The sequence below is a fragment of the Magnolia sinica genome, chromosome 9 (genome assembly GCF_029962835.1).
Source record: "Magnolia sinica isolate HGM2019 chromosome 9, MsV1, whole genome shotgun sequence".
In the NCBI taxonomy this organism is placed as follows: domain Eukaryota; kingdom Viridiplantae; phylum Streptophyta; class Magnoliopsida; order Magnoliales; family Magnoliaceae; genus Magnolia; species Magnolia sinica.
Genome location: NC_080581.1, coordinates 66263028 through 66286307, shown reverse-complemented (window position 1 = coordinate 66286307; position 23280 = coordinate 66263028). Strand labels below are relative to the sequence as shown.

At 39.1% G+C, this 23280-nt stretch overlaps 1 protein-coding gene and 1 non-coding gene across 4 annotated transcripts; one reads left to right on the top strand and one right to left on the bottom strand.

Annotated features, from left to right (window-relative positions):
* Positions 1 to 5203: 5203 nt before the first annotated feature.
* On the bottom strand, positions 5204 to 9603 carry LOC131255568 (uncharacterized). Of its 3 annotated transcripts, none has more exons than XM_058256317.1 (5): positions 9486 to 9603; positions 9223 to 9417; positions 8884 to 8989; positions 6592 to 6686; positions 5204 to 5597 (listed from the first exon to the last, which is right to left on the bottom strand). In XM_058256317.1, exons 1-4 carry the CDS (start codon positions 9490 to 9492, stop codon positions 6650 to 6652), a joined length of 345 nt encoding a protein of 114 aa, XP_058112300.1. In that variant the 5' UTR covers positions 9493 to 9603; the 3' UTR covers positions 5204 to 5597; positions 6592 to 6649. The 3 variants fall into 3 exon arrangements, 2 of the variants coding, with proteins under 2 accessions (XP_058112300.1, XP_058112301.1); XM_058256318.1 differs by having other exon boundaries at positions 6598 to 6686; XR_009176175.1 differs by lacking the exon at positions 8884 to 8989.
* A 9416-nt stretch (positions 9604 to 19019) lies between these two features.
* LOC131257231 (small nucleolar RNA R71) lies at positions 19020 to 19126 on the top strand. Its single transcript, XR_009177243.1, has one exon. It is a non-coding gene; the product is annotated as a small nucleolar RNA R71 (small nucleolar RNA).
* Positions 19127 to 23280: the final 4154 nt, after the last annotated feature.

Here is a 23280-nt window from a genome sequence, read left to right as displayed (position 1 = left end):
TGATGTATAAAGCACCCTTATTTGTCAAAGATGAGATAAAACAATTTATAGTGTGACTTATTCATGTGATGGAAAGTTCACCTTCAAGTGAAGCAAGATGGAAAGTTCACCTTCAAGATCAACATATAAAGTTGGAAAGTACAAGACATGAAGATGGTACTTCAAGTTTGAGTTCTACTTCACTTCAAGTTCAAGATCAAGCTCCAATTACAAGTCTACTTCAAGTAGAAGATCTACTGAACGCTACTAAAGATTCAAGTAGTAATTTCAAGGTATATACTTTAATGTCCAATAATTACAGGTATTTCTGACCCTAGAAAGACCCTAGACTTAGGTCCTTTCATATGCTAATTATACACGGATTTTTATACTTTTGGTTAGGCCTAAATTCGACTAGTTCAAGCCTAAGTTCGACTAGTCCAGGCTATCCTTCGACCAGTCCAAGAAATGCTTCGATCAGTCCAAGAAAATCGGAATTTTCTGGTAGTTCTTCGACCAGTCGAGCAGTGTGTTCGACCAGTCGTGGACACTCACTCGACCAGTCGAAGGGACTCCAGCAATTGATTCATGCTCCCTCGACCAGTTGAAGGCTTTGCTCGACTAGTCGATCAGGCCACTCGACCAGCCGGGCAAGCCCCTCGACTAGTCGAAGGTCGATTTTATCCGATCGTGCCGAAAATTTGAAATTTGGTTGATTCTTAGACCGGTGGAAGGAACCATTTTTCAGCTTATAAAAAGAGGTCTTTTCTCATTCTAATTCATTCAGAAAAGCCACAAAAAGCTTTCACTTTGAGAGAGAAAAGTCCTCGTCATTTTCAAGCTATAGCCCGGTAATTTTAGATCTTTTTTACAGCTTTTGTTTTTGTAATTCCTTGATCTATATTTTGTGAATTTGATATTTTAAAATAAGTTTTTACTCTACTTTGTGAGATCTAAGGAATTCAAACAAGTAGCCTCATATTTGAGTTAATTTAAAATCTATTTAGAACCTAGAACCCTTAATTATGTTTATTAGACATTGAACATCTATACATCAAGCGAAGCGGTTCTACGGGCTACATCAAAGAGCATCTCCAGAAAAAGATAAGTATTCTTTATTTATTTTTGGTTTCTTGAGATATCTAGAAAATCTCTGTATTGGTTTTAACTGAGATAGCTAGAAAATCTCAGCGCGGAATTTTGATTGTGATAACTCATTTGAAAACACAACTGTATAGGTTTTAAGGTGAACCTGAGAAAACCTTAATTATTAGTGAACACCAAAATCACGTGGGTTGTGATTATTGGGAGTGGAGTAGGTGTGGTTGTTTGAGAACAGTTGGTGTACACACCGAACCACTATAACTCTTGGTGTTTTGTGGTGAATGGTGTATATGATATATATGTTGAATGATTGTAATCTTTTCATGTACATGTGGTGAATGCTTGTAATAGATAGATTTCTTCATTTGCTTCTTGTTTTAGTTTGCGATCTTGATCCTTACTGCGTTCGAGAAATCATGTTGTCCTATCTAAAACATCTGTTTTTGGTGTAAGGTTGTCCTTTGAACAAGGTTTGAATCAATTTCTCAATACTATTACAATTGAGATCCCTGATTGTTTCTGATTTATTTAATCTTTAACCTTTCAGTTCATTAATTTATTTAATCTTTAATCTTTCAGTTCATCAATTCTTATTTTACATACCACAATAGCTGGTTCGGTTTTATCTCATATAGATGAGTTCAAAACATTAGTTAATGTGAATTATTCATCTTATAAATCATCCAATTCATCGAGTCATGTCGATTCAGATTATTCCAAGGCTTTATTACTTGTTTGTCACACAAAAAAAACTTTTTGAATGCTTGGTAGAAATAGATTTAGCTAAAGATAAAGCATTTACCGCTGCCCAATATCCCTTTTTCTTCCAAATATTTCTACGAATACGGTTTTTTGAGATAGAAGTACGTTTCTTTGGAACCACCATTTTAAAATAAAGAAGTTACTTTTATAGTTGGATATGAAAGACATGTCTTGTTCAAAATGGATCGTTCTTGCCATTCATTATCTATATGTATTCCATAGCGGATACTTCCTTCATAACATACAAAAATATAGATACGTGCGCATCACATAGAGTACACTAGGGATAAAAAAAAGAAATAGAAAAAAGAAAAACGATGTGATTTTCAAAGGAATTTTTTTTTGTTCCACATCTCTATTACATACAATGCCCGAAGAAATAAGAATTCGTACTAATTTGTACCTTCATATCTTCATTCCGATCTATGTCTATGAGGTCCGCTACCATAGAAATCGAACCGGTTGTTGTTGATAAGAATCAAAAAGGGTTCCAATTCATATCTCAATCTCAGTCTATTTATATCTCGTCGTCTTACATTGAATAAATCGAAAAGCTTAAGAATCCTTACCTAATTTAAGAAAATAATAATTTAAAATTTTTCTATTAATTGATCAAGCTCGAGGATAGAGTACTCATAATTTAAATGAAAATGAGATTGGTAGTTAATCTGTTAAACGATACATTACTTGATAAAGGTCATTTTAGTAATCTCTTATTTCAGTTCTATGCGAAGTGACGAGTATCATAGGATTTCCTATAAACATAAATTTGTTTTATTGGAATAGAAGCCAATCAATCAGTTCTACAATGAATTAATTAATGACTCCGAATAAACTAACTAAAATAACTAGTATTTTATTGGGTCGAGTTATTGGCGGATTCTATGATCCATATCCCAATAGAGTACTTTTACCCTTTTTTGGTGTCATTCCTTTTCCTTACTATTTACTATATGGACATCAATCGCCGTAATAGTGGAATGATTGAAAATCTCATATTCTTTCTTTATCTTAATAAATATCTTAGTTAATAACTAAATGGTCAGTTTTAACCAGTGACTCGGTCATTTGAACAATTGTAACTTCTTGATTTAAATTTCTTTTTATTCAATACGATATTTGGGAAAGAATCGGAATAATTAAGAATTAAAAATCCTTATTTGAGTTCTTTTCTATCTTTATTTTTATTTATTTATTTGACTTCCGAAAGAGAGAAGAGCTGGTGAATCGGAAACAATTAATAAGAATAAAAAAAGTTTTATTTTCTTATGGAACATACATATCAATATGCATGGATCATACCTTTCGTTCCACTTCCAGTTACTATGTCAATAGGATGGGGACTTCTGCTTGTTCCGACTGCAACAAAAAATCTTCGTCGTATGTGGGCTTTTCCTAGTGTTTCATTGCTAAGTATAGTTATGGTTTTTTCGGCCGATCTGTCTATTCAGCAAATCAATGGCAGTTCTATCTATCAATTTCTATGTTCTTGGACCATCAATAATGATTTTTCTTTAGAGTTCGGCCACTTGATCGACCCACTTACTTGTATTATGTCAATACTAATCACTACTGTTGGAATCATGGTTCTTATTTATAGTGACAATTATATGTCTCATGATCAAGGATATTTGAGATTTTTTGCTTATATGAGTTTTTCCAATACTTCTATGTTGGGATTAGTTACTAGTTCCAATTTGATACAAATTCATATTTTTTGGGAACTGGTGGGAATGTGTTCGTATCTATTAATAGGTTTTTGGTTCACACGACCAATTGCAGCCAATGCTTGTCAAAAAGCATTTGTAACTAATCGTGTAGGGGATTTTGGTTTATTATTAGGAATCTTAGGTTTTTATTGGATAACAGGTAGTTTGGAACTTCGGGATTTGTTCGAAATCTTCAATAACTTGATCCATAATAATGGGGTCCATTCTTTATTTGCTACTCTGTGTGCCTCCCTATTATTCCTTGGTGCAGTTGCTAAATCCGCACAATTTCCCCTTCATGTATGGTTACCTGATGCCATGGAGGGGCCCACTCCTATTTCGGCTCTTATACATGCTGCTACTATGGTAGCAGCAGGAATTTTTCTTGTCGCTCGGCTTCTTCCCCTTTTCACAGTCATACCTTACATAATGAATCTCATTTCTTTGCTAGGTATAATAACGGTACTATTAGGAGCTACTTTAGCTCTTGCTCAAAAAGACATTAAGAGAAGTTTAGCCTATTCTACAATGTCTCAATTGGGTTATATTATGTTAGCTCCAGGGATAGGTTCTTATCGAGCTGCTTTATTCCATTTAATCACTCATGCCTATTCGAAAGCATTATTGTTTTTAGGATCCGGATCGATTATTCATTCAATGGAACCCATTGTTGGATATTCTCCAGATAAAAGTCAGAACATGGTTCTTATGGGTGGTTTAACCAAATATGTGCCAATTACAAAAACTACTTTTTTATTAGGTACACTTTCTCTTTGTGGTATTCCACCTCTTGCTTGTTTTTGGTCCAAAGATGAAATTCTTGATGATAGTTGGTTGTATTCACCGATTTTTGCGATAATAGCCTGTTCCACAGCAGGATTAACTGCATTTTATATGTTTCGGATGTATTTACTTACTTTTGAGGGGCATTTACACGTTCGGTTTCAAAATTACAGTGGCACTAAAAATAGCTCGTTCTCTTCAATATCTATAGGGGGAAAAGAAGAACCGAAACCAGTTAACAAAAATGTACTTTTCTCAGTAATGAATAATAATAAAATGGTTTCCTTTTTTTCAAAGAAGATATATCAAATTGATGGGAATATACAAAATCTGATGTGATCCTTTAGTACTCATTTTGACAGAAGATGGAAACTATTCTGAGAAATTAGATTATGGAACTTGCATCTAGAAACCTTAAATTATTTTATTTTTTAAAATACCAACCTACATTAGGTTACGGGATCTTTTGTAAGCCGAAATTCCCTTCTTAATATGCCAGCATGGCATGTGTGGGACATCCAAGCTAGGTAGCAGTTGGGCCCCACCATGTAGATGACCTGGCCCATGACTGAGGCTGGTCAATTCATCGGGCGGGCAACACATGAAGGAACAAAATGGAAATGGCTGCCTGATAAATGTACTGATTTATTGGGTATCCAGATTATGTGCAATACAGATGTCCTAAACATGTGCCAAGTTGGCACATGTGTCCATGTGTGGTCTTAGAAAAACTCAAATTATGGAGGGACAGGTATGTGAGGCTGTTTTTAGCAGATTTCAGATTATTTTCATTTTCTCCATCCTCAAATACGATATTTAAGCATGCATGTTTTTATACCAAATTTCTAATTCCACAGTAAGCTAAATTTTCTAAACCCCTATATGTCGATCTCAACACCTTCAAAATTTCTTATTATCAAGAAATGTAGCTGATATATAAAAGAAAAACTTATTATCTGTGACATTCAATGATTTTCCTATGATTCAGCAGTCTCTAAGATGCACATCAGAGTCATATTTGGGAACCCTACATTGTTAGAGTGGAATTTGGCTATGTTTAGAAAGAGAAAACCAAAAATGTTCATCACTTTCTTTCAGCTTATAACTTATGAAGAGTCCTATAATCCTGGGTGCTGTCAAAGTTCATCATACTGGTCATCCATATTCTCAAGGATAGAATACTTTGCAGCTCCATTAGCAGTCGGAGACCCTATTTCTTCAGCATTTTCACTTAGCTGGCCTTTCTGTAGTTTTTGATATCTGAAAATGATGGCATGGGAGATGGAGATATTAGACAAGTCAATCAGTGTTTTAGATATCATGTTTGAACTCAAACTGCAGTTATGGTTTTAAGAGTCATTTGAGTCGGGCGCAACTAGGACGAGTTGACTCAAACTGAACAAGTTGTACCAAATCTAAAAACCAGGACTGCAGTATGGTGCTCAAAAAATTTAACTGATGGGATGTAATATTTACAGATCCAAACCATTTGAAAATCATGGGAAATCAATTTCTCGAAATGGAAAAGAGAAAAAATGTACATGTGAATGGGTCATACAGTTTATTAGATTGCTCTGTGCCTGTCACCTATGAAGTTTGTCAGGGACAGAAACCTGACTCTGATGGTCATTTACAAACTTGAGACTCATGGTAAAGGCCTTTAAAATCGTAAAAGATTCTAGATGGTCTAGGAATCTAGGATATAAATCACTACTCACAGTCAGATTTAAGGAGATATGAAGAGTTCCATGATATAGTTGGGCTACTGATAGAGCCTAGATTCATCTGATATTTGATCTTTCAGCACTACTGTAAATTTGTAAAGTTTGCATAATAAACACGTGCTTTTAATGGTCATTGCAAATTGAACAAGTGAGCAGTTTGTGAAGCTTAAATTTGTTAGGATACACAATGCATAATGCTATCAGTTAATTGACGAACAAGTATATTCAATTTCACTGTCAAACTGAATTCACAAAGACATGCAATAGCACATTTCAATCACTACTGCTAGAAAATATATGCTTAATGCCATCTTAGACTGCATGGAAACAAGGAAAATTTCTTTAGTATCGATTCAACCTACATGAAAGCACATCATAGTAGATATGGAACTTTGAATCAAGAACATTTTTACCAGAATATATACTATATAATGAACACCAAGTTAAAAGTCAACAACCAATAATTTATAAATGCAGAAAAAACAAAAGATGTGCATAGAAGTATGTGAAAGAAAGATTGGCCAACTTACTAATACCAGTTGAACAAACTGACACCAACCATTGTTGTGAGGAGTCCAATCCCCTTCATCAAGGTAAACTCATCATGAAAGTAAAACATTGCAACCTGAATGAGCAAAAAAATGATGGTCAAATCCCAATTCCAGCTAAAATAAAATTAGAATGTAAATTATTACAAAACCAATGACAGCATCAATGATCTCCCAAATCACTGAGCAAGGATAGACACAGAAAATAATTTAGTAAGATGATGAAGTACACAACTCCATCCATAGGGAATGTGTATCTGCTCTCACCAGTGAAAGTTAGGATACCATCGAAATGAATCAGCTACTCAAAGGCTATTGCAAGAAATGGGCTGTAAGCAGACTACCAAACATTTCATAGGGTGGAGATCCTTGAGGGGAAGGAAAAGTTGATACAAAACATGCATTAAGTTACATATAAGACTACCAAGCAGTACAAAAAAGAACAAATAAATGAATTTCTTCAAAGGAATAAAAAAAAGAAAAGAATATTCATGGATTTCTTGCCATTTGCAACCAGGCTGAGTGTAACAATACCCGTTGTCTTCCAGCTCATTCGCTTTACGTGTGTAATATGAAATTGGAAATGGTGGGTCCTTCATATTTTCTGTAGAAGCTGGCTTATCTGCACAAGAATTCCAAATTACCACCTCTAATGTAGTCATTTCACCTCATTTCCAAGTTTCTTATTTCAACATTAAATTTGGAATGTGATAGTCTGTGTTGAGAATTTAAAATTATTTTTAAAAAATTTTAAAAATAATATAAAAAAATTAAAAAACATTAAATTTGGAATTTGGAAGTCCGTGCAAAGAAATGTGTTTATGATTCAAGGAATTTTGGTCATTTCTAATTGAAGAGACAACATATAATGGGCAAGTAGACTTTTCACCCCTAAAATCAGATCATTCTTTATAAACAAGCAACTAAGTTGATGCAGGACCGATGCATGAACCAAATAACTTGTGAAATCAAGTACCAGAATTAAGACAATTAATAAAAAAAGACACAAGCATTGCCTTAAACACCATAGATATCATGAACAACAAAAGGACATCATGCATAATCCTAGACTAAGTTACCAACATCGTCACACAAGATCATTAAATAAAAGGAAACTAGGATCTAATGAATGTAGAGACATCCAATAAGCATAGGGTATAGTCTATTTCATGGTAGGGGGTCTAATACAACCTAGGGTGAATTAGGATTAAAGAAATTGAGATATATAAGAAGTGGGGTTAGGGTTTGAATTATGATGGGTATGGGAAAGTGAGGTTTAGAAGAAGATGAAGATCTGGGATGGAATGGGAGAATAAAGAACTTGAAGAAAATACCTGGATGGAGGAGAAAAGAGATGACAATGGGAGACAGATGGATACCTCGCACCTCCGTTGATGAAAATTAGCCTCACACCAATCTCTCTTCCAAATCACATGGAAGTATCTTCAAATCCTTTGAAGATGGAAGAAGAAAGCAAGAGCTTTTCTCTTCTTTTTTATCACAAAAACCTGATGAGGGAGAGGGTCACATGCCCAACCTCTTTTTATATCTTTAAAAAAGTTGAAAATTTACAATTAACACCTTGTTTTGTGAATTTTGACGAAAATAGCCTAATCTAACTAAAATCAACTAAAACACTCATAATGATGTCCAAACATAATATAAACAAAACTAAATACTATAATGTTGATAAACTCTAAGAAAATTAGTGTAGACGATCCACGATCAATGGCCCAATCATGTGATTCAACAGCTCAATCGTCACATCCCTCCGATCCAATGGTCTAGATCACTCCATAAAGCAGCCCATGTGCATCTTCCCAGTGTCGGGTCTTCCAAATACTCACACGTGCACATAGAGTCTTCAGCATGATCACGGATACTCACCTAGCCACAAGGAAATCAGTGCGGCTTGCCTCCTCCTCTGATACGTATGTAAGGTGTACATGAAATGATGTCATCATCATAAGTTGTTCAAAGTACATCACAAACCATTTTCGAACATTTGATCAGGCCTTTGAAAATTTGAATAAATCTCCTCCCACTTTCTTTTCAGTTTGCATGTCAAGAGTGCATCGATTGTTTGCATTCCATCAGATACAGTTGACACAGAGTACACTTTAATAACCATAAATAAAATATATAGAAATGGAGATCAACAAGAGGATTGCTTACTCTACTAATTATTCTATTACAAATAGGATGTTATGAAATTCAACGAACATAAGCCAGTGTCACGCATCAACAGATACTGCTTAAAACTTCAGTACCAACCTGAGAGCTAAAACTGCCCTTGGATTACCATAACTTTCTTTAAGGCCAGTAAGGAACCTGGACGGCGACATGTACAACCCAGAGATCGAAGTGACAATGTTGCAAGCTCGTCACAGAAGAGTAAGATCATATCCAAGAAAAAATTAAAAAATAGAACATTTAAAAAAAAAAAAATCATTTTCGAAATAAAAACCTAAATCTAGTGACAGCAAGCGAAATAGAAACCAGAAATTCTAAGATTAAGCTCAAAAGAACTGATTTTTTCAGGAAAAATCGAAAATAAAAAGAGGCGATATGAAGGAAACAGAGCTGAAAAGAAAGATAGGAGACGGAGATCACCTCTTTCAAGTGGCCACAGATCGATGAACAGCTGAATCTCCAAACCCCTGTCCAAACCCCAAACCCCATCCCCATCCCCATCCCCTGTCCAATTCCCGATTCCCATCCCCAATCTGCAAACCCCTTTCAGGAAAACCTCACAACAGCCTCGACAACCCAAATCGCAGCAGCTACCGCTCCATCTCCGGCCCGCCACTGCGAACCCAAAACTAACCCTAGCCCAGACAGACCCCTGGCCACCAATCCTAGATCTGATCACACACCAATCATCCCATTGCCGCCACCCCCAGCCTCCAGCAAAACCCCAATCGCGTACCACCTGACATGACCCTATCCAAAGCCCATCATCTTCCCCAGCTGCACTCAAAATCAGCTGCACTCAAAATCAGCCGCACTCTCTCGAATGAAAGTTTAGAGAGAGAGAGAGAGAGAGAGAGAGAGAGAGAGAGAGGCGAGGGAGCGAGAAAGACGTGATAAGAGGGGGGTAGGCGGGTAGCCGAGAGAGAGAGTGAAAGGGAGGGAAACCTTCCCACGAGCCGGCGCCAATGAAAGCCATCTCACGGTCTCCTCTTTTGTGCGCGGTGTATGTCGTTTATCCACTCCATCAATTCATTTCGAAAGTTCCTTTTTGGATCATTATCCCAAACATGAGTCAGATATAAGCGCCAAGTGGACCACAACAAAGACCAATAAATACACACTTAATATCCACTGTTTCTGATGGTGTGGTCCAACTGAAATTTAAATATGCCTAATTTTTGAAACCACGATCTAAAATGGGCTGGAAAAATGGATGGATGGCGTGGATATATATGAAATCATTTAGGCTTGAAGGTAAGTTTGTTGTAAGCCACCGGAGAAACTACCACATCCTTCGCCCCAACCAGTTGTAACTAATACCCAATTAAGGGAACAGACATTAAGCCGACTGTTTCCCTAGCCATACATCATTCAAATTTAAAAGAATTAAAGAGGTCCAATCGGTGGATCCAGTCCCAACAGTTCCATGATCAAAGTGATCTCATAGGAGATAATTTGATTGTGTTATTCAGATGCAAGGTCTTGTAAGCTCCAAATATATAAAGATCTTCATATTCTGAACGAATACCGTAAACACCGAGTAACCATGATTAAAAAGGAAACCCAATGAGAGTTTTGCATCTTGACAACTTATAAAAGGAGCGAATGGTGAAGAGCTCAAGGCTCATACTGAACACAATTTATCTTCTTCTATCTTTAGTTTTATCCTAACATAGCATAAACTAGTCTTAACAATGATCGCTAATATAGGATTACATTAAATATCCACAACAAGTTTTTAGATATCGATCAATTGAGTTTTTACTTACACGAGCATCTTTCTAGTCACATTGTACTAACCATTGGCCTTGATCATCCGTTCTTATAGGTGGATCAAGTATTTATATTTCATTTTATTTATTCTTTTAGTTTATTTTGATACTCTTACAACAAGCTTTATTCAAATATTAATAAAATCGGTATGGTTTTTGCCTTCTTTTTATTTATTTGTCTATTGTTGAGGGTCAAATATTGCATATCAGACCCATTTATTGCATGGATTTACAAGCATGACACCGTTTAATAGCCTAATTTAATTGTATTTGTGATGCAGGGCGTCTTCATGAGCTTGGACTGGAAAAGGACACTAAAAAGCATGGATTTACCGATCTGATGACACTAAAGCATGGGACGGACCTTAGGAGACCAAGATTAATAGATTTGCACGCCAGGGATCCAAGAAAATCGAGGAATTAAAGCTCAAGTGGCCTGAAAAGTGTCCATAATGCAAGATCATAGGGTTTCCACCATCTGATCAGTTCGAAACTTCATACGTGGCCTGAGGACCACAAATAAACCGTACACATCAAAAATCAGCCATTGGATCGCTGTGGAAGTGGCCCAACGGATAGATCAGCTCCTTAAATCCTTAAGTGGGGCCCACCTGATATCTGGATGTTCTCCAGTTTTGGTCTCAACCGTTTAAATGAGCTGACAAAACTGATGGACGGAACGGATTTCTCATTAACATCTCGGTGGGGCCCATTTTACACGGCCCGTGCACACAACAGGTGTACACCTGCTGTGCACTGGACCGAAAGTCACCCGGTCAGCACGGAGACTCGTCTCCGTCTCCTTCTCGAGCACGAACGAGCACGGACGGACAGCGTTCGTCCGTTTTTTAGCAGTGGGGCCCATTCAGCATCCAAAACATTCATCTGAACCGTCCACCAAGTCCAGAGGGAAGGTGTGACCCACACCTAGGTGGAGGAATGTCAAAAGACACCAGAGATATGATTTCAGCCGTTAAAATGGAAGATAGACGGTGCAACGAAACTATCCGTGGGCCACACCTAATTTGATTCGAAACCAGCCATTCCCACCTATTTTTCCGTTGTGCATTCAGTAGACGGAGTGGATTTTTCAACCGACACTTAACAGGGGCCCACTGACTTTCACAGCGCGAGGCATCGCATGCTCTGCTTCGCAAATCGAGCTGCGGTCAATCCAGGTGGGCCACCATCGTTGATCGGATGGTCAATCCAGACCATCTATCTTGTTCACACGCAAGAATCGTCCGTAAGGACGCTCTCGTTTTACAAAAAAAAAGAAGCATCAGTGTGAGAAGGCGGGGCCTGATGCAGCTCGGTTACAACATTTTTCTGCTGCGGAAGGAGTTTCTGAGGCGACTGTGCGCATGCTCCACCGCCTCTTCACGCTGAGGGACCTCCCATCCACCGCCCTAGATGTCTACAAAAAGGAAGGGAGCTTAGCTAACCGGGGCAGAGAGGAGGAAGGAAAAAAAGGAGAAGACGTGAGGAAAAGAAGGGGAGCTCGGTTTTGAAGGAGGCAGCGTGTGAGAGAGGAGCAGTTTCGGCTGCTGCTGCACGAGGGGGGTCCAAATCTGACGTGAACAGAAGCATCAAACAAGGTGGCTGCACGTGATCTTGCGATCTGGGCTTAGTTTGGACGATTGCAAGGGAGAGAGAAGAAGGCAATAGAGAGTTCGTTTTCTCTTCTGATATATTTTTTTTGTTTTATTTTGTTTTTATTTTTAAGAGCGCTAGCCATCCATGTCTAGCTAAACCTCTTAGCTAGGGCTAAGAGGTGAAGCTTGTAGTGAGATGGGAGACTCTAATTGCTGGGTTAACTATTTAATCGTGAATTGAACTTGATTATGGTTTAATTATTAAGGGAATGTTTGTAGTTTTTAATGGTCTATTGTGACTGAAATTACAATGGGTCTGTGATAGCTTTGAGCATGTTCCTTTTCTCCTTTTCATGTTTATGAAGTCAGGAAGCCCTATTGTTCATCATTGTCCCATGGGCATGGTAGGATGACAGTACCTTCCTGATCTTCATACGTTGTTGATTGGTTGGAAATTAGTTTAATTCTATTGTTTACTTTGTCTCCTGGGCATGGTTTGGTGATGGAATCCATTCTAATTCATATACCTTTCACCTCTTGAGAACCAAATCAAGTAAGTTCAGTTTGACTTCCATAACCCTTGATGCGAGCATAAGATCTCCCTGATCTCTACAAGTGGATCCTCTGAATCCCTAGTTTCCTTCCTCTGAATTCCTTAAAGTCTTAGACAATTCTTCCACAATTATTTCTTAAATTCTATTTGGTTTAGATCACATCTTAGTCTAGTTCTAGTTCTACTTGGTTTCAGATAACGTACAGATATCAGTCCCTGTGGATTCGACCTCGGTCTTACCGAGTTTATTACTACATCACAACCTTATACTTGGGGAGTGAACAAGTTTTTGCAACCCCCAACCAGCATTTTGCTAGTCCCGAGCAAAGTATGCGAAAAATAAGTTGAGAATTACAGGAGAATTTCTATGAACTCGAGTGATTTTGGAAAACAATCTAGATATTCAGAATTCAACAATTCATGAATGTTGGGCTTTACTCTCTCCTAGACTCAAACACACGGCAAACTTCATTCAAAGTATTAGTCCCTTAATTAGAAATAATCCTAAACATTGAGTTCCACAGATGTAAAGTGTAATCCCAACTTTCAACATTAATATTCAATTCTTTATTTCAGGATATCGTTGGTAATTAACAAGAGAATTCATAATAACCAAAGCTTGCCTCAAAGATCATCTTTTCATTCCTTCAGTTTTTTTGACTTTTCCATTGAAAGTAATGTCAAGAAGGGGAATCAAATCCTTACCTATAGGGAGCAAACCTAAGGTAAAGACTGTACACCCAACTTGTTCACATATCATTCATGGGGAATTAAATCTACACCTATAGGGAGCAAACCTATGGTGTAGACCATTCGCCTAATCCTTTCATGTTTAGTGATTACTAAGTTAATCCTTTAATATCGAACTGAAACCTTAATATGCAAGCGAGATGTGTCCTGCGAATTTATGACTCAATCAATGTTTACAAATTCTAATAATAGATTAACAATTCAAACTTAGCTCTGAAATTTGATAGATGACTGAATCCAAGAGTCATAAATTACCAACTTCACTTATCTTGTAATTTTAAATCCAAGATGGTTATCAAAATCACTTCAAATTCAACAAAATGTCAGAAAATTTTTAAAATTTTCACAGCTTTTGTACAAGACCAAGAAAATGCTGATTAGGTGACATAATCTCCCACCCCCAACCTAAAATTCACATTGTCCTCAATGTAAAAGAAATAAGCATGCGATGCACATGGGACAAAAAGTAAATAAGAAGTGATGGAAAGATAATACCTGGATGAAAGAATCAAGAGGCTTTTCAGAGATTTCTACGTAAGAGCGGTCAGCACAAGAGAGAAACCAACAAATAAAATAACAAAAATACAATCCTACCTATACCACTTTCGCAGGTGCTCTCGATTGCATTTAGCGCATGCAACAAGCCTTTAAACCCCTAGGTTACCCCTAGTGGACGAGTTGTAGTCTCGTGAGGGTTTGCAGGGATGTTACCCACAAACATTGAACTAGCTAGGACGATGAAATAAGTTGAAAAGCTGGGTTGCCTCCCAGGAGCGCTAAGTTTAACGTCTTCAGCCAGACCAAAACAACTACCATAATCCTATGAAAGCGATAAACCTACCTATACCTCCATCAGACTAGGAGATCAGTCCTGGTAAACAGGATCAGTCAGAGGCATGGACATGTCCTCTGAATCAAATTTCTCGACAAATGGTTTCAATCGATGGCCATTGACTTTAAATTCCTTGCCATTGTCGGGATCTCTTATCTCAACGGCCCCATGAGGAAAAACAGTAACAACAATGTAAGGGCCGGTCCAACGAGATCGAAGCTTACCCGGGAAGAGATGTAATCGAGAATTGTACAAAAGGACCTTCTGACCAGGCGTGAATGATTTTCGCAAAATGTGTTGGTCATGAAATGCTTTCATCTTGTCCTTGTAAATTCTCGAATTATCGTACGCATCATTCCGGATTTCTTCAAGTTCATTCAATTGAAGTTTATGTAGCGAGCCAGCGTTGTCCAGATTGAAATTAAGATTTTTGATTGCCCAGTACGCTTTATATTCCAACTCCACAGGCAAGTGACAAGCTTTCCCATAGACAAGTCTAAAGGGAGACATTCCAATAGGAGTTTTAAATACAGTACGGTATGCCCATAAAGCATCGGTCAATCGGATTGACCAATCCTTACGATCTGGGTTAACCGTTTTCTCCAAAATGTGTTTGATCTCCCTATTGGAAATCTCAGCTTGTCCACTTGTCTGTGGATGGTATGGGGTGCTCACCTTATGAGAGATACCGTATTTCTTCATTAAGCTCTCGAATGGTCTATTACAAAAGTGTGAGCCCCCATCACTAATGATGACTCGAGGCGTTCCGAATCGAGAAAGGATGTTCTCTTTTAGGAATTTAATGACCGTGCGATGGTCATTCTTTCGACACGGAATCGCTTCGACCCATTTAGTGACATAATCCACGGCGAGCAAAATATACAGATTCCCAAACGATTGGGGAATGGTCCCATGAAATCGATGCCCCAAAGAATCAAATGCTTCAATGATAAGAATGGGATTCAAAGGCATCATATTTCGACGGACAATGCTCCCAATTTTCGACAACGCTCACAAGCTTTGCAAAACTCATGAGTATCCCTAAATATAGTGGGCCAAAAAGCCACACTGCAGAATCTTAGCCGTGGTCTTTTTAGCGTAAAAGTGACCACCACAGCCTCTAGTGACGAAGGAGATGACGCCTCGATGCTCATCGTCCGGTACACATCTCCTTAGAATTTGGTCTGGGCAATATTTAAATAAGTAAGGATCATCCCGAAAAAGTTGCGCACCTCGGTGAAAAATTTCTTCTTATCTTGCGAGTCCACTGTGGGTATAGCACCCGTAGCAAGATAATTAGCAATATCAGAACCAAGGTGAATGGGAGACTCAAAAGTTGTTCATCGGGGAACATATCATTGATATGGGTCGCCTCAAGGGAATCGAGGTATTAAGGCGAGAAAGGTGATCGGCCACTACATTCTTTACTCCTTTTTATCTTTAATTTCCAAATCAAATTCTTGGAGTAGAAGGATCCATCGTATCAAGCGAGGCTTAGAATCATTCTTAGAAAGAAGATGCTTCAGTGCTGCATGATCCGTATAGATAATGATCTTGGATCCGATCAAGTAGGACCTAAATTTGTCCAAGGCGAACACTACGGCTAAGAGTTCCTTTTCCGTAGTCGAGTAGTTCACTGGGGGGATTTAGAGTCCTACTCGCGTAATGAATGACGTAGGGCTTCTTATCTTTCTCTGGCCTAAGACCGCCCCAAGAGCATAATCAAGCGTCGCACATAAGCTCAAAAGGAAGGTTCCATTCGGTGGACGCATGATAGGTGCGGTGGTTAACGTGCCTTTAAGCTTGGTGAAAGCTTCCGGGCATTGCTCAGTACTTAAATGGAACATCCTTTTCAAGAAGATTACATAAAGGACGAGAAAGAAGACTAAAGTCCTTTATGAATCGCTGTAAAATCCCGCGTGTCCTAAGAAGGATCGCACGTCTCGATGTTCTTGGGTGGAGGTAGGTTAGAGATAAGATCGATTTTTGCCTTATCTACCTCGATTCCCTTGGACGAGATGATATGCCTAAGGACAATTCCCTTCGAACCATGAAATAACACTTCTCCCAATTAAGTACCAAGTTCTTTTCTTCACATCTTTTCAAGACATATTTAAGATTCTTTAAGCACTTACTGAAAGATTGACCATAAACAGAGAAGTCGCACATGATGACCTCTAGATATTGCCCTACCATATCGTAAAAGATACTAAGCATACATCGCGAAAGGTGGCGGGGCATTACATAGTCCGAATGGCATCCTTCGATAGCAAAGGTGCCGTAGGGACATGTAAATGTGGTCTTTTCCTGGTCTTCGGGGCTATCTCTATCTCGTTGTAGCCTGAATACCCATCAAGGAAACAGTATTAGGAATGACCAGCTAACCTTTATAGGATCCGATCAATGAATAGTAAAGGAAAGTGGTCTTTCCTCGTGACGGTATTCAACTTCCTGTAGTCAATGCACATTCTCCAACCAGTAGTGACTCTAGTTGGCACGAGTTCATTATTAGCATTGGCTACGATGGTGATTCCGGACTTCTTAGGGACCACTTGAGTTGGACTCACCCATTGACTATCAGATATAGGGTATATAATACCCACGTTTAATAGTTTAAGAACCTCGGCCTTAACCACTTCCTTCATATTTGGATTTAGTCTACGTTGTGGTTGCCGAGCAGTCTTTGCATTATCCTCAAGATATATGCGGTGAGTACAAATCGAGGGATCGATTCCCTTGAGGTCCGCTATCGTCCATCCTAGGGCTCCTTTATGCTCAATGAGAGTAGATATAAGCATACTCTCCTGTTCTTTCTCCAGGTGGGCAGAGATCACCACCGGGTATGTCTCATCTTGACCTAAATAGGCATATTTCAAATCAGAGGGCAAAGGTTTTAGGTCAAGCTTCGGCGGCTTGAGGTTAGACGGTAGAGGCACTACATCGGTTTGTGGCAATTCTTCAAATTGTGGCCTCCACCGGTTAACTTCAAGTACCGGTGCAGTATCAAGCAAGACGCACGTCTCCCTAAGCATGTCATCACCAAAATCATGGGAGTGGGCCAGGCATGTCTCCAGATGGTCGGAGGATAAGGTCAGAGGCGTCGTATCTTCCACAAAAGAGTCAATCATGTTAATGTCGTGGAAATCGTCATCATCCTCTGCGTTGCTGCCGTTATTGAAAAAAATGTTTGACTCCAATGTCAAATTTCCAAAAGACATAGTCATGATACCATTCCTGCAATTGATAATTGCATTTGACGTGGCAAGGAATGGGCGACCAAGAATGACAGGAATCTGAGTGCTCATGTTATTGATGGGTTCGGTGTCCAGGATGATAAAGTCTACAGGGTAGTAAAATCTATCAACTTGGACCAACACATCCTCAATTATCCCTCTTGGTACACGAACAGAGCGATCAGCAAGTTGTAGTGTGGTTAGGGTGGGTTTTAATTCACCCAAACCTAACTGTTTGTATACCGAGTAGGGAATCAAATTGACGCTCGCTCCTAAGTCAAGAAGTGCGTGATCAATTCGATGGTTCCCGATTACACATGATATGGTTGGGCTACCGGGATCCTTGAATTTCTGCGGCACGTCTTGCTTCAGGATGACACTCACTTTCTCAGTCAAGAAGATTTTCTTTTGAATAATTTTCCGTCGCTTGGTCGTGCATAAGTCTTTTAGGAATTTGGCATATGAAGGTATCTGTTTAACGACATCAAGCAGAGGAATGTTGACTTTCACCTGTTTCAACACCTCTAAGATATCCTGAGAGTTAGAGAGAGGTTTTGGTGAAACCAACCGTTGGGGGAATGGAGCAACTGGCTTCTCTAGAAGTTCCGGTTCCACTTTTTGTGGGGCATCACTGGATCCATCATTGTTGTCCTCTTCTGGTTCTTGAGGCTTTTCGGGCCTAACCGGAAGAGTTTTATCAATGATCTTCCCACTCCTAAGAGTGGTGATGGATTTAGCATGTCCCATCTGATTTGAAGAGCTGGGATCATTATTCTCGTATTGCGGTTTAGGATTGGGGAGAGGTTGTGCAGGAAGCATCCCCTTTTCTATAACCGTCATACGAGAATCTATCTTTTGCATAAAATCTGTGATTCCCCGCATTGCCTGAGCCAGCTCTTGTATGGGATTTTGAACTGGTTCCTCTTGAGGTTTCACTTGATTTGGATTTTGATTGAAGAAACCTGGAGGAGTCGCCGTTTGTCCATTCCTCCAACTAAAGTTTGGATGATTTTTCCAGCCAGGATTGTATGTGTTGGAGTTGGGTCCAGTAAAAGGTCTTTGATAGTTATTTACGGCATTGGCTTGTTCATTCAACACTCCTCGAAAGGCAGGTATTGTAGGACAGTTTTCAGTTGTGTGAATGTTGCAATCACAGATGCCGCAAACAATTTCATTGACCTTATCCTTCTTTCCTTCCATGGCCTCAACTTTCCTTATGAGCGTAGTCACTTTACACTTGAGATCATCCTCTTCTTTTAAGAGATATAATCCACCTTTCTCCTTTAATTGAGTCGGCCTAGACGTGGTGTTCGACTTTGGGTAATAGTCCCAAGATTGTATTTTTTCAGCCAAACTATCGAGGTAGTCCCATACCTCGTCGATATCTTTATTAATGAACTCTCCATTACACATTGTCTCGACCATTTGGCGCATGGAAGATGTCAGTCCATCATAGAAAAATTTGTAATGCGCCACGTTTCAAATCCGTGTTGTGGGCATGAACTGACCAAATCTTTGAACCTTTCCCAACATTGAAAGAATGTTTCATCTTCCTTTTGGGCAAAGTTCATGATCGCTTTTCTGAGGGTAATCGTTTTATGATGTGGGAAGAATTTTTTTATGAATTCCCTCTGCATGTCGTTCCATGTGCCAATGGATCTAGGACGCAGTGAATGTAACCACGTCTTAGCTTTCTCTTTTAAGGAAAAAGGAAAGAGTTTCAGCCTAATTGTATCCTCAGATACATTAGGAAAACATAATGTAGCTATAATTTCATCGAACTCTTTCAAATGCAAATATGGACTCTCTGATTCAAGTCCATGGAATTTGGGAAGGAGTTGGATAACTCCTGGCTTGATGTCCATTTGTCCTGTATTTTCAGGAAAAATCATGCATGAGGGCGTACTCACTCCCGCCGGTTGTAAAAAATCTCGTAAAGTACGAGGCGGGGGTGCCTGTTGCACCTCATTTTCATCCTGGGTATCCTCCACCCTGGGTGGAAGTAGAGGAGGTTGGTCTTCAGCCATAACCTCAGTTAACTCAGGGGATTTCGAGCGGTGTCTAATCCTGCGATGGATAGTCAACCCCTCAACTAATCCTCCTTCAGTCAAGAGACGTCGAGTGTTGTCACGGGCCCACTTGGGCATGAAATACTCGCAGCCCTCAATCAAATTCAAAGTCTAATCCTAAGAAAGGAAAAGGAAATCTAAAAAGAAAAAGAGAGTTGGAAAGAAATTACCAAATTGGAGTCCTAAGTTAAGGGCCTGCAAAATAAAAATAATATAAGTTAAATTCTAAAAGAAAGATAGCAGTAAATCAATTTCTAAAAGAAGAAATTTTTAAAAGAAAGTGAAGATTTCTAAAATAAATTAGGAAAGATCTAAACTAGAAAGTAAATAATTAAAAGAGAACTGAAAGATAAGAAGTAGGGAAAGAGCTTACCAAATTAGAAATTTCTATCTTAAAGGCCTATAAAATAGGAAGGTTAGTTTCTAAACAAATATTCTAAAAATAAATTAGGAAACAAAATTAGATTCTAAAAGTGTTAGAATTAGAAAGTTACTAAGATGAAACAAAAATAGAAAGTTAATTTCTAAAAAGGGAAAGAAATAACCTAAATTCTAAAAATAAACTATTTCCTAGAATTAGAAAAATTCTAAAATTTACACCTTAATTCTAAAAACAAAAAAAGTAGAGAGATTAGGAAGGAATTACCAATTGAGAAACTTATGTCCAGATCCTACAAAATAGGAAACAAGTTAGTTTTGAACTCAGATAGAAATAAATAAATAAATAAATAAAACTAAGGTCAGTAAAATCCTAATCTTAAACTAATCCTAAAACCAATTAATTTCAGAAAATCGTAACCGTCAGTCTCCGACAACGGCGCCAAAAACTTGTTCACTCCCTAAGTATAAGGTTGTGATGTAGTAATAAACTCGGTAAGACCGAGGTCGAATCCACAGGGACTGATACCTGTACGTTATCTGAAACCAAGTAGAACTAGAACTAGACTAAGATGTGATCTAAACCAAATAGAATTTAAGAAATAATTGTGGAAGAATTGTCTAAGACTTTAAGGAATTCAGAGGAAGGAAACTAGGGATTCAGAGGATCCACTTGTAGAGATCAGGGAGATCTTATGCTCGCATCAAGGGTTATGGAAGTCAAACTGAACTTACTTGATTTGGTTCTCAAGAGGTGAAAGGTATATGAATTAGAATGGATTCCATCACCAAACCATGCCCAGGAGACAAAGTAAACAATAGAATTAAACTAATTTCCAACCAATCAACAACGTATGAAGATCAGGAAGGTACTGTCATCCTACCATGCCCATGGGACAATGATGAACAATAGGGCTTCCTGACTTCATAAACATGAAAAGGAGAAAAGGAACATGCTCAAAGCTATCACAGACCCATTGTAATTTCAGTCACAATAGACCATTAAAAACTACAAACATTCCCTTAATAATTAAACCATAATCAAGTTCAATTCACGATTAAATAGTTAACCCAGCAATTAGAGTCTCCCATCTCACTACAAGCTTCACCTCTTAGCCCTAGCTAAGAGGTTTAGCTAGACATGGATGGCTAGCGCTCTTAAAAATAAAAACAAAATAAAACAAAAAAATATATCAGAAGAGAAAACGAACTCTCTATTGCCTTCTTCTCTCTCCCTTGCAATCGTCCAAACTAAGCCCAGATCGCAAGATCACGTGCAGCCACCTTGTTTGATGCTTCTGTTCACGTCAGATTTGGACCCCCCTCGTGCAGCAGCAGCCGAAACTGCTCCTCTCTCACACGCTGCCTCCTTCAAAACCGAGCTCCCCTTCTTTTCCTCACGTCTTCTCCTTTTTTTCCTTCCTCCTCCCCGCGGTTAGCTAAGCTCCCTTCCTTTTTGTAGACATGTAGGGCGGTGGATGGGAGGTCCCTCAGCGTGAAGAGGCGGTGGAGCATGCGCACAGTCGCCTCAGAAACTCCTTCCGCAGCAGAAAAACGTTGTAACCGAGCTGCATCAGGCCCCGCCTTCTCACACTGATGCTTCTTTTTTTTTGTAAAACGAGAGCGTCCTTACGGACGATTCTTGCGTGTGAACAAGATAGATGGTCTGGATTGACCATCCGATCAACGATGGTGGCCCACCTGGATTGACCGCAGCTCGATTTGCGAAGCAGAGCATGCGATGCCTCGCGCTGTGAAAGTCAGTGGGCCCCTGTTAAGTGTCGGTTGAAAAATCCACTCCGTCTACTGAATGCACAACGGAAAAATAGGTGGGAATGGCTGGTTTCGAATCAAATTAGGTGTGGCCCACGGATAGTTTCGTTGCACCGTCTATCTTCCATTTTAACGGCTGAAATCATATCTCTGGTGTCTTTTGACATTCCTCCACCTAGGTGTGGGTCACACCTTCCCTCTGGACTTGGTGGACGGTTCAGATGAATGTTTTGGATGCTGAATGGGCCCCACTGCTAAAAAACGGACGAACGCTGTCCGTCCGTGCTCGTTCGTGCTCGAGAAGGAGACGGAGACGAGTCTCCGTGCTGACCGGGTGACTTTCGGTCCAGTGCACAGCAGGTGTACACCTGTTGTGTGCACGGGCCGTGTAAAATGGGCCCCACCGAGATGTTAATGAGAAATCCGTTCCGTCCATCAGTTTTGTCAGCTCATTTAAACGGTTGAGACCAAAACTGGAGAACATCCAGATATCAGGTGGGCCCCACTTAAGGATTTAAGGAGCTGATCTATCCGTTGGGCCACTTCCACAGCGATCCAATGGCTGATTTTTGATGTGTACGGTTTATTTGTGGTCCTCAGGCCACGTATGAAGTTTCGAACTGATCAGATGGTGGAAACCCTATGATCTTGTATTATGGACACTTTTCAGGCCACTTGAGCTTTAATTCCTCGATTTTCTTGGATCCCTGGCGTGCAAATCTATTAATCTTGGTCTCCTAAGGTCCGTCCCATGCTTTAGTGTCATCAGATCGGTAAATCCATGCTTTTTAGTGTCCTTTTCCAGTCCAAGCTCATGAAGACGCCCTGCATCACAAATACAATTAAATTAGGCTATTAAACGGTGTCATGCTTGTAAATCCATGCAATAAATGGGTCTGATATGCAATATTTGACCCTCAACATCTATCTTCATTTGCTTGAAAAATATTAATTACAATTCTTGATGAAAGAAAAGTCTTTGTAAGGCAAAAAGAATCAATCTGAGAGGACTCGCTCACCCCTACTCTTTTACGATCGCCTTATTGTTGAACTGATGGCTGGCTTGGTAATTAAATTTCTGAATCCAATCTTACCAAGTCATTTCAGTGTGGACTTATCAGTGTTCGATCAAACATTAAGCCTAGTGCAACTCTAGCACACCAACACTTGCTATTACTCTATCTGGATTTCTAAAGTAATATTATTGTTAGGATTCCTTACCTAAATCATAGTTAGAAACGTTCGTGTAGCGATGGTGGGGAGGCGAAACGGCGTGAGGAGTTGTGGGAAAGGATCCCAACAACGATCTCCCTATCTCTCTCTCTCTCTTTTCCTCACTCTTTTCTCCTCTTTTCTCTCTTCTCTCTCTTAGGGTTAGAAGAATTCATATGGAATAAGAGAGGGGTGGTTTAAGGTCCTTATATAGGCCCAGAAGTGATGTAAATGACCCTAAGGCAATAGTATACTTGGGTTATAGTCAAAGGGTGCCTGTTTTTGATAAACAGGGCCCTTAGGAATGTCTA

Excerpts from the sequence above, each read along its gene's own strand:
- LOC131255568 (XM_058256317.1), bottom strand. Across the intron at positions 8,990-9,222 it reads TCTGTGGCCACTTGAAAGAG|CTTGCAACATTGTCACTTCG; the intron begins GTGATCTCCGTC and ends TTCTGTGACGAG. Across the intron at positions 6,687-8,883 it reads AGGGCAGTTTTAGCTCTCAG|GTTGCAATGTTTTACTTTCA; the intron begins GTTGGTACTGAA and ends TTGCTCATTCAG.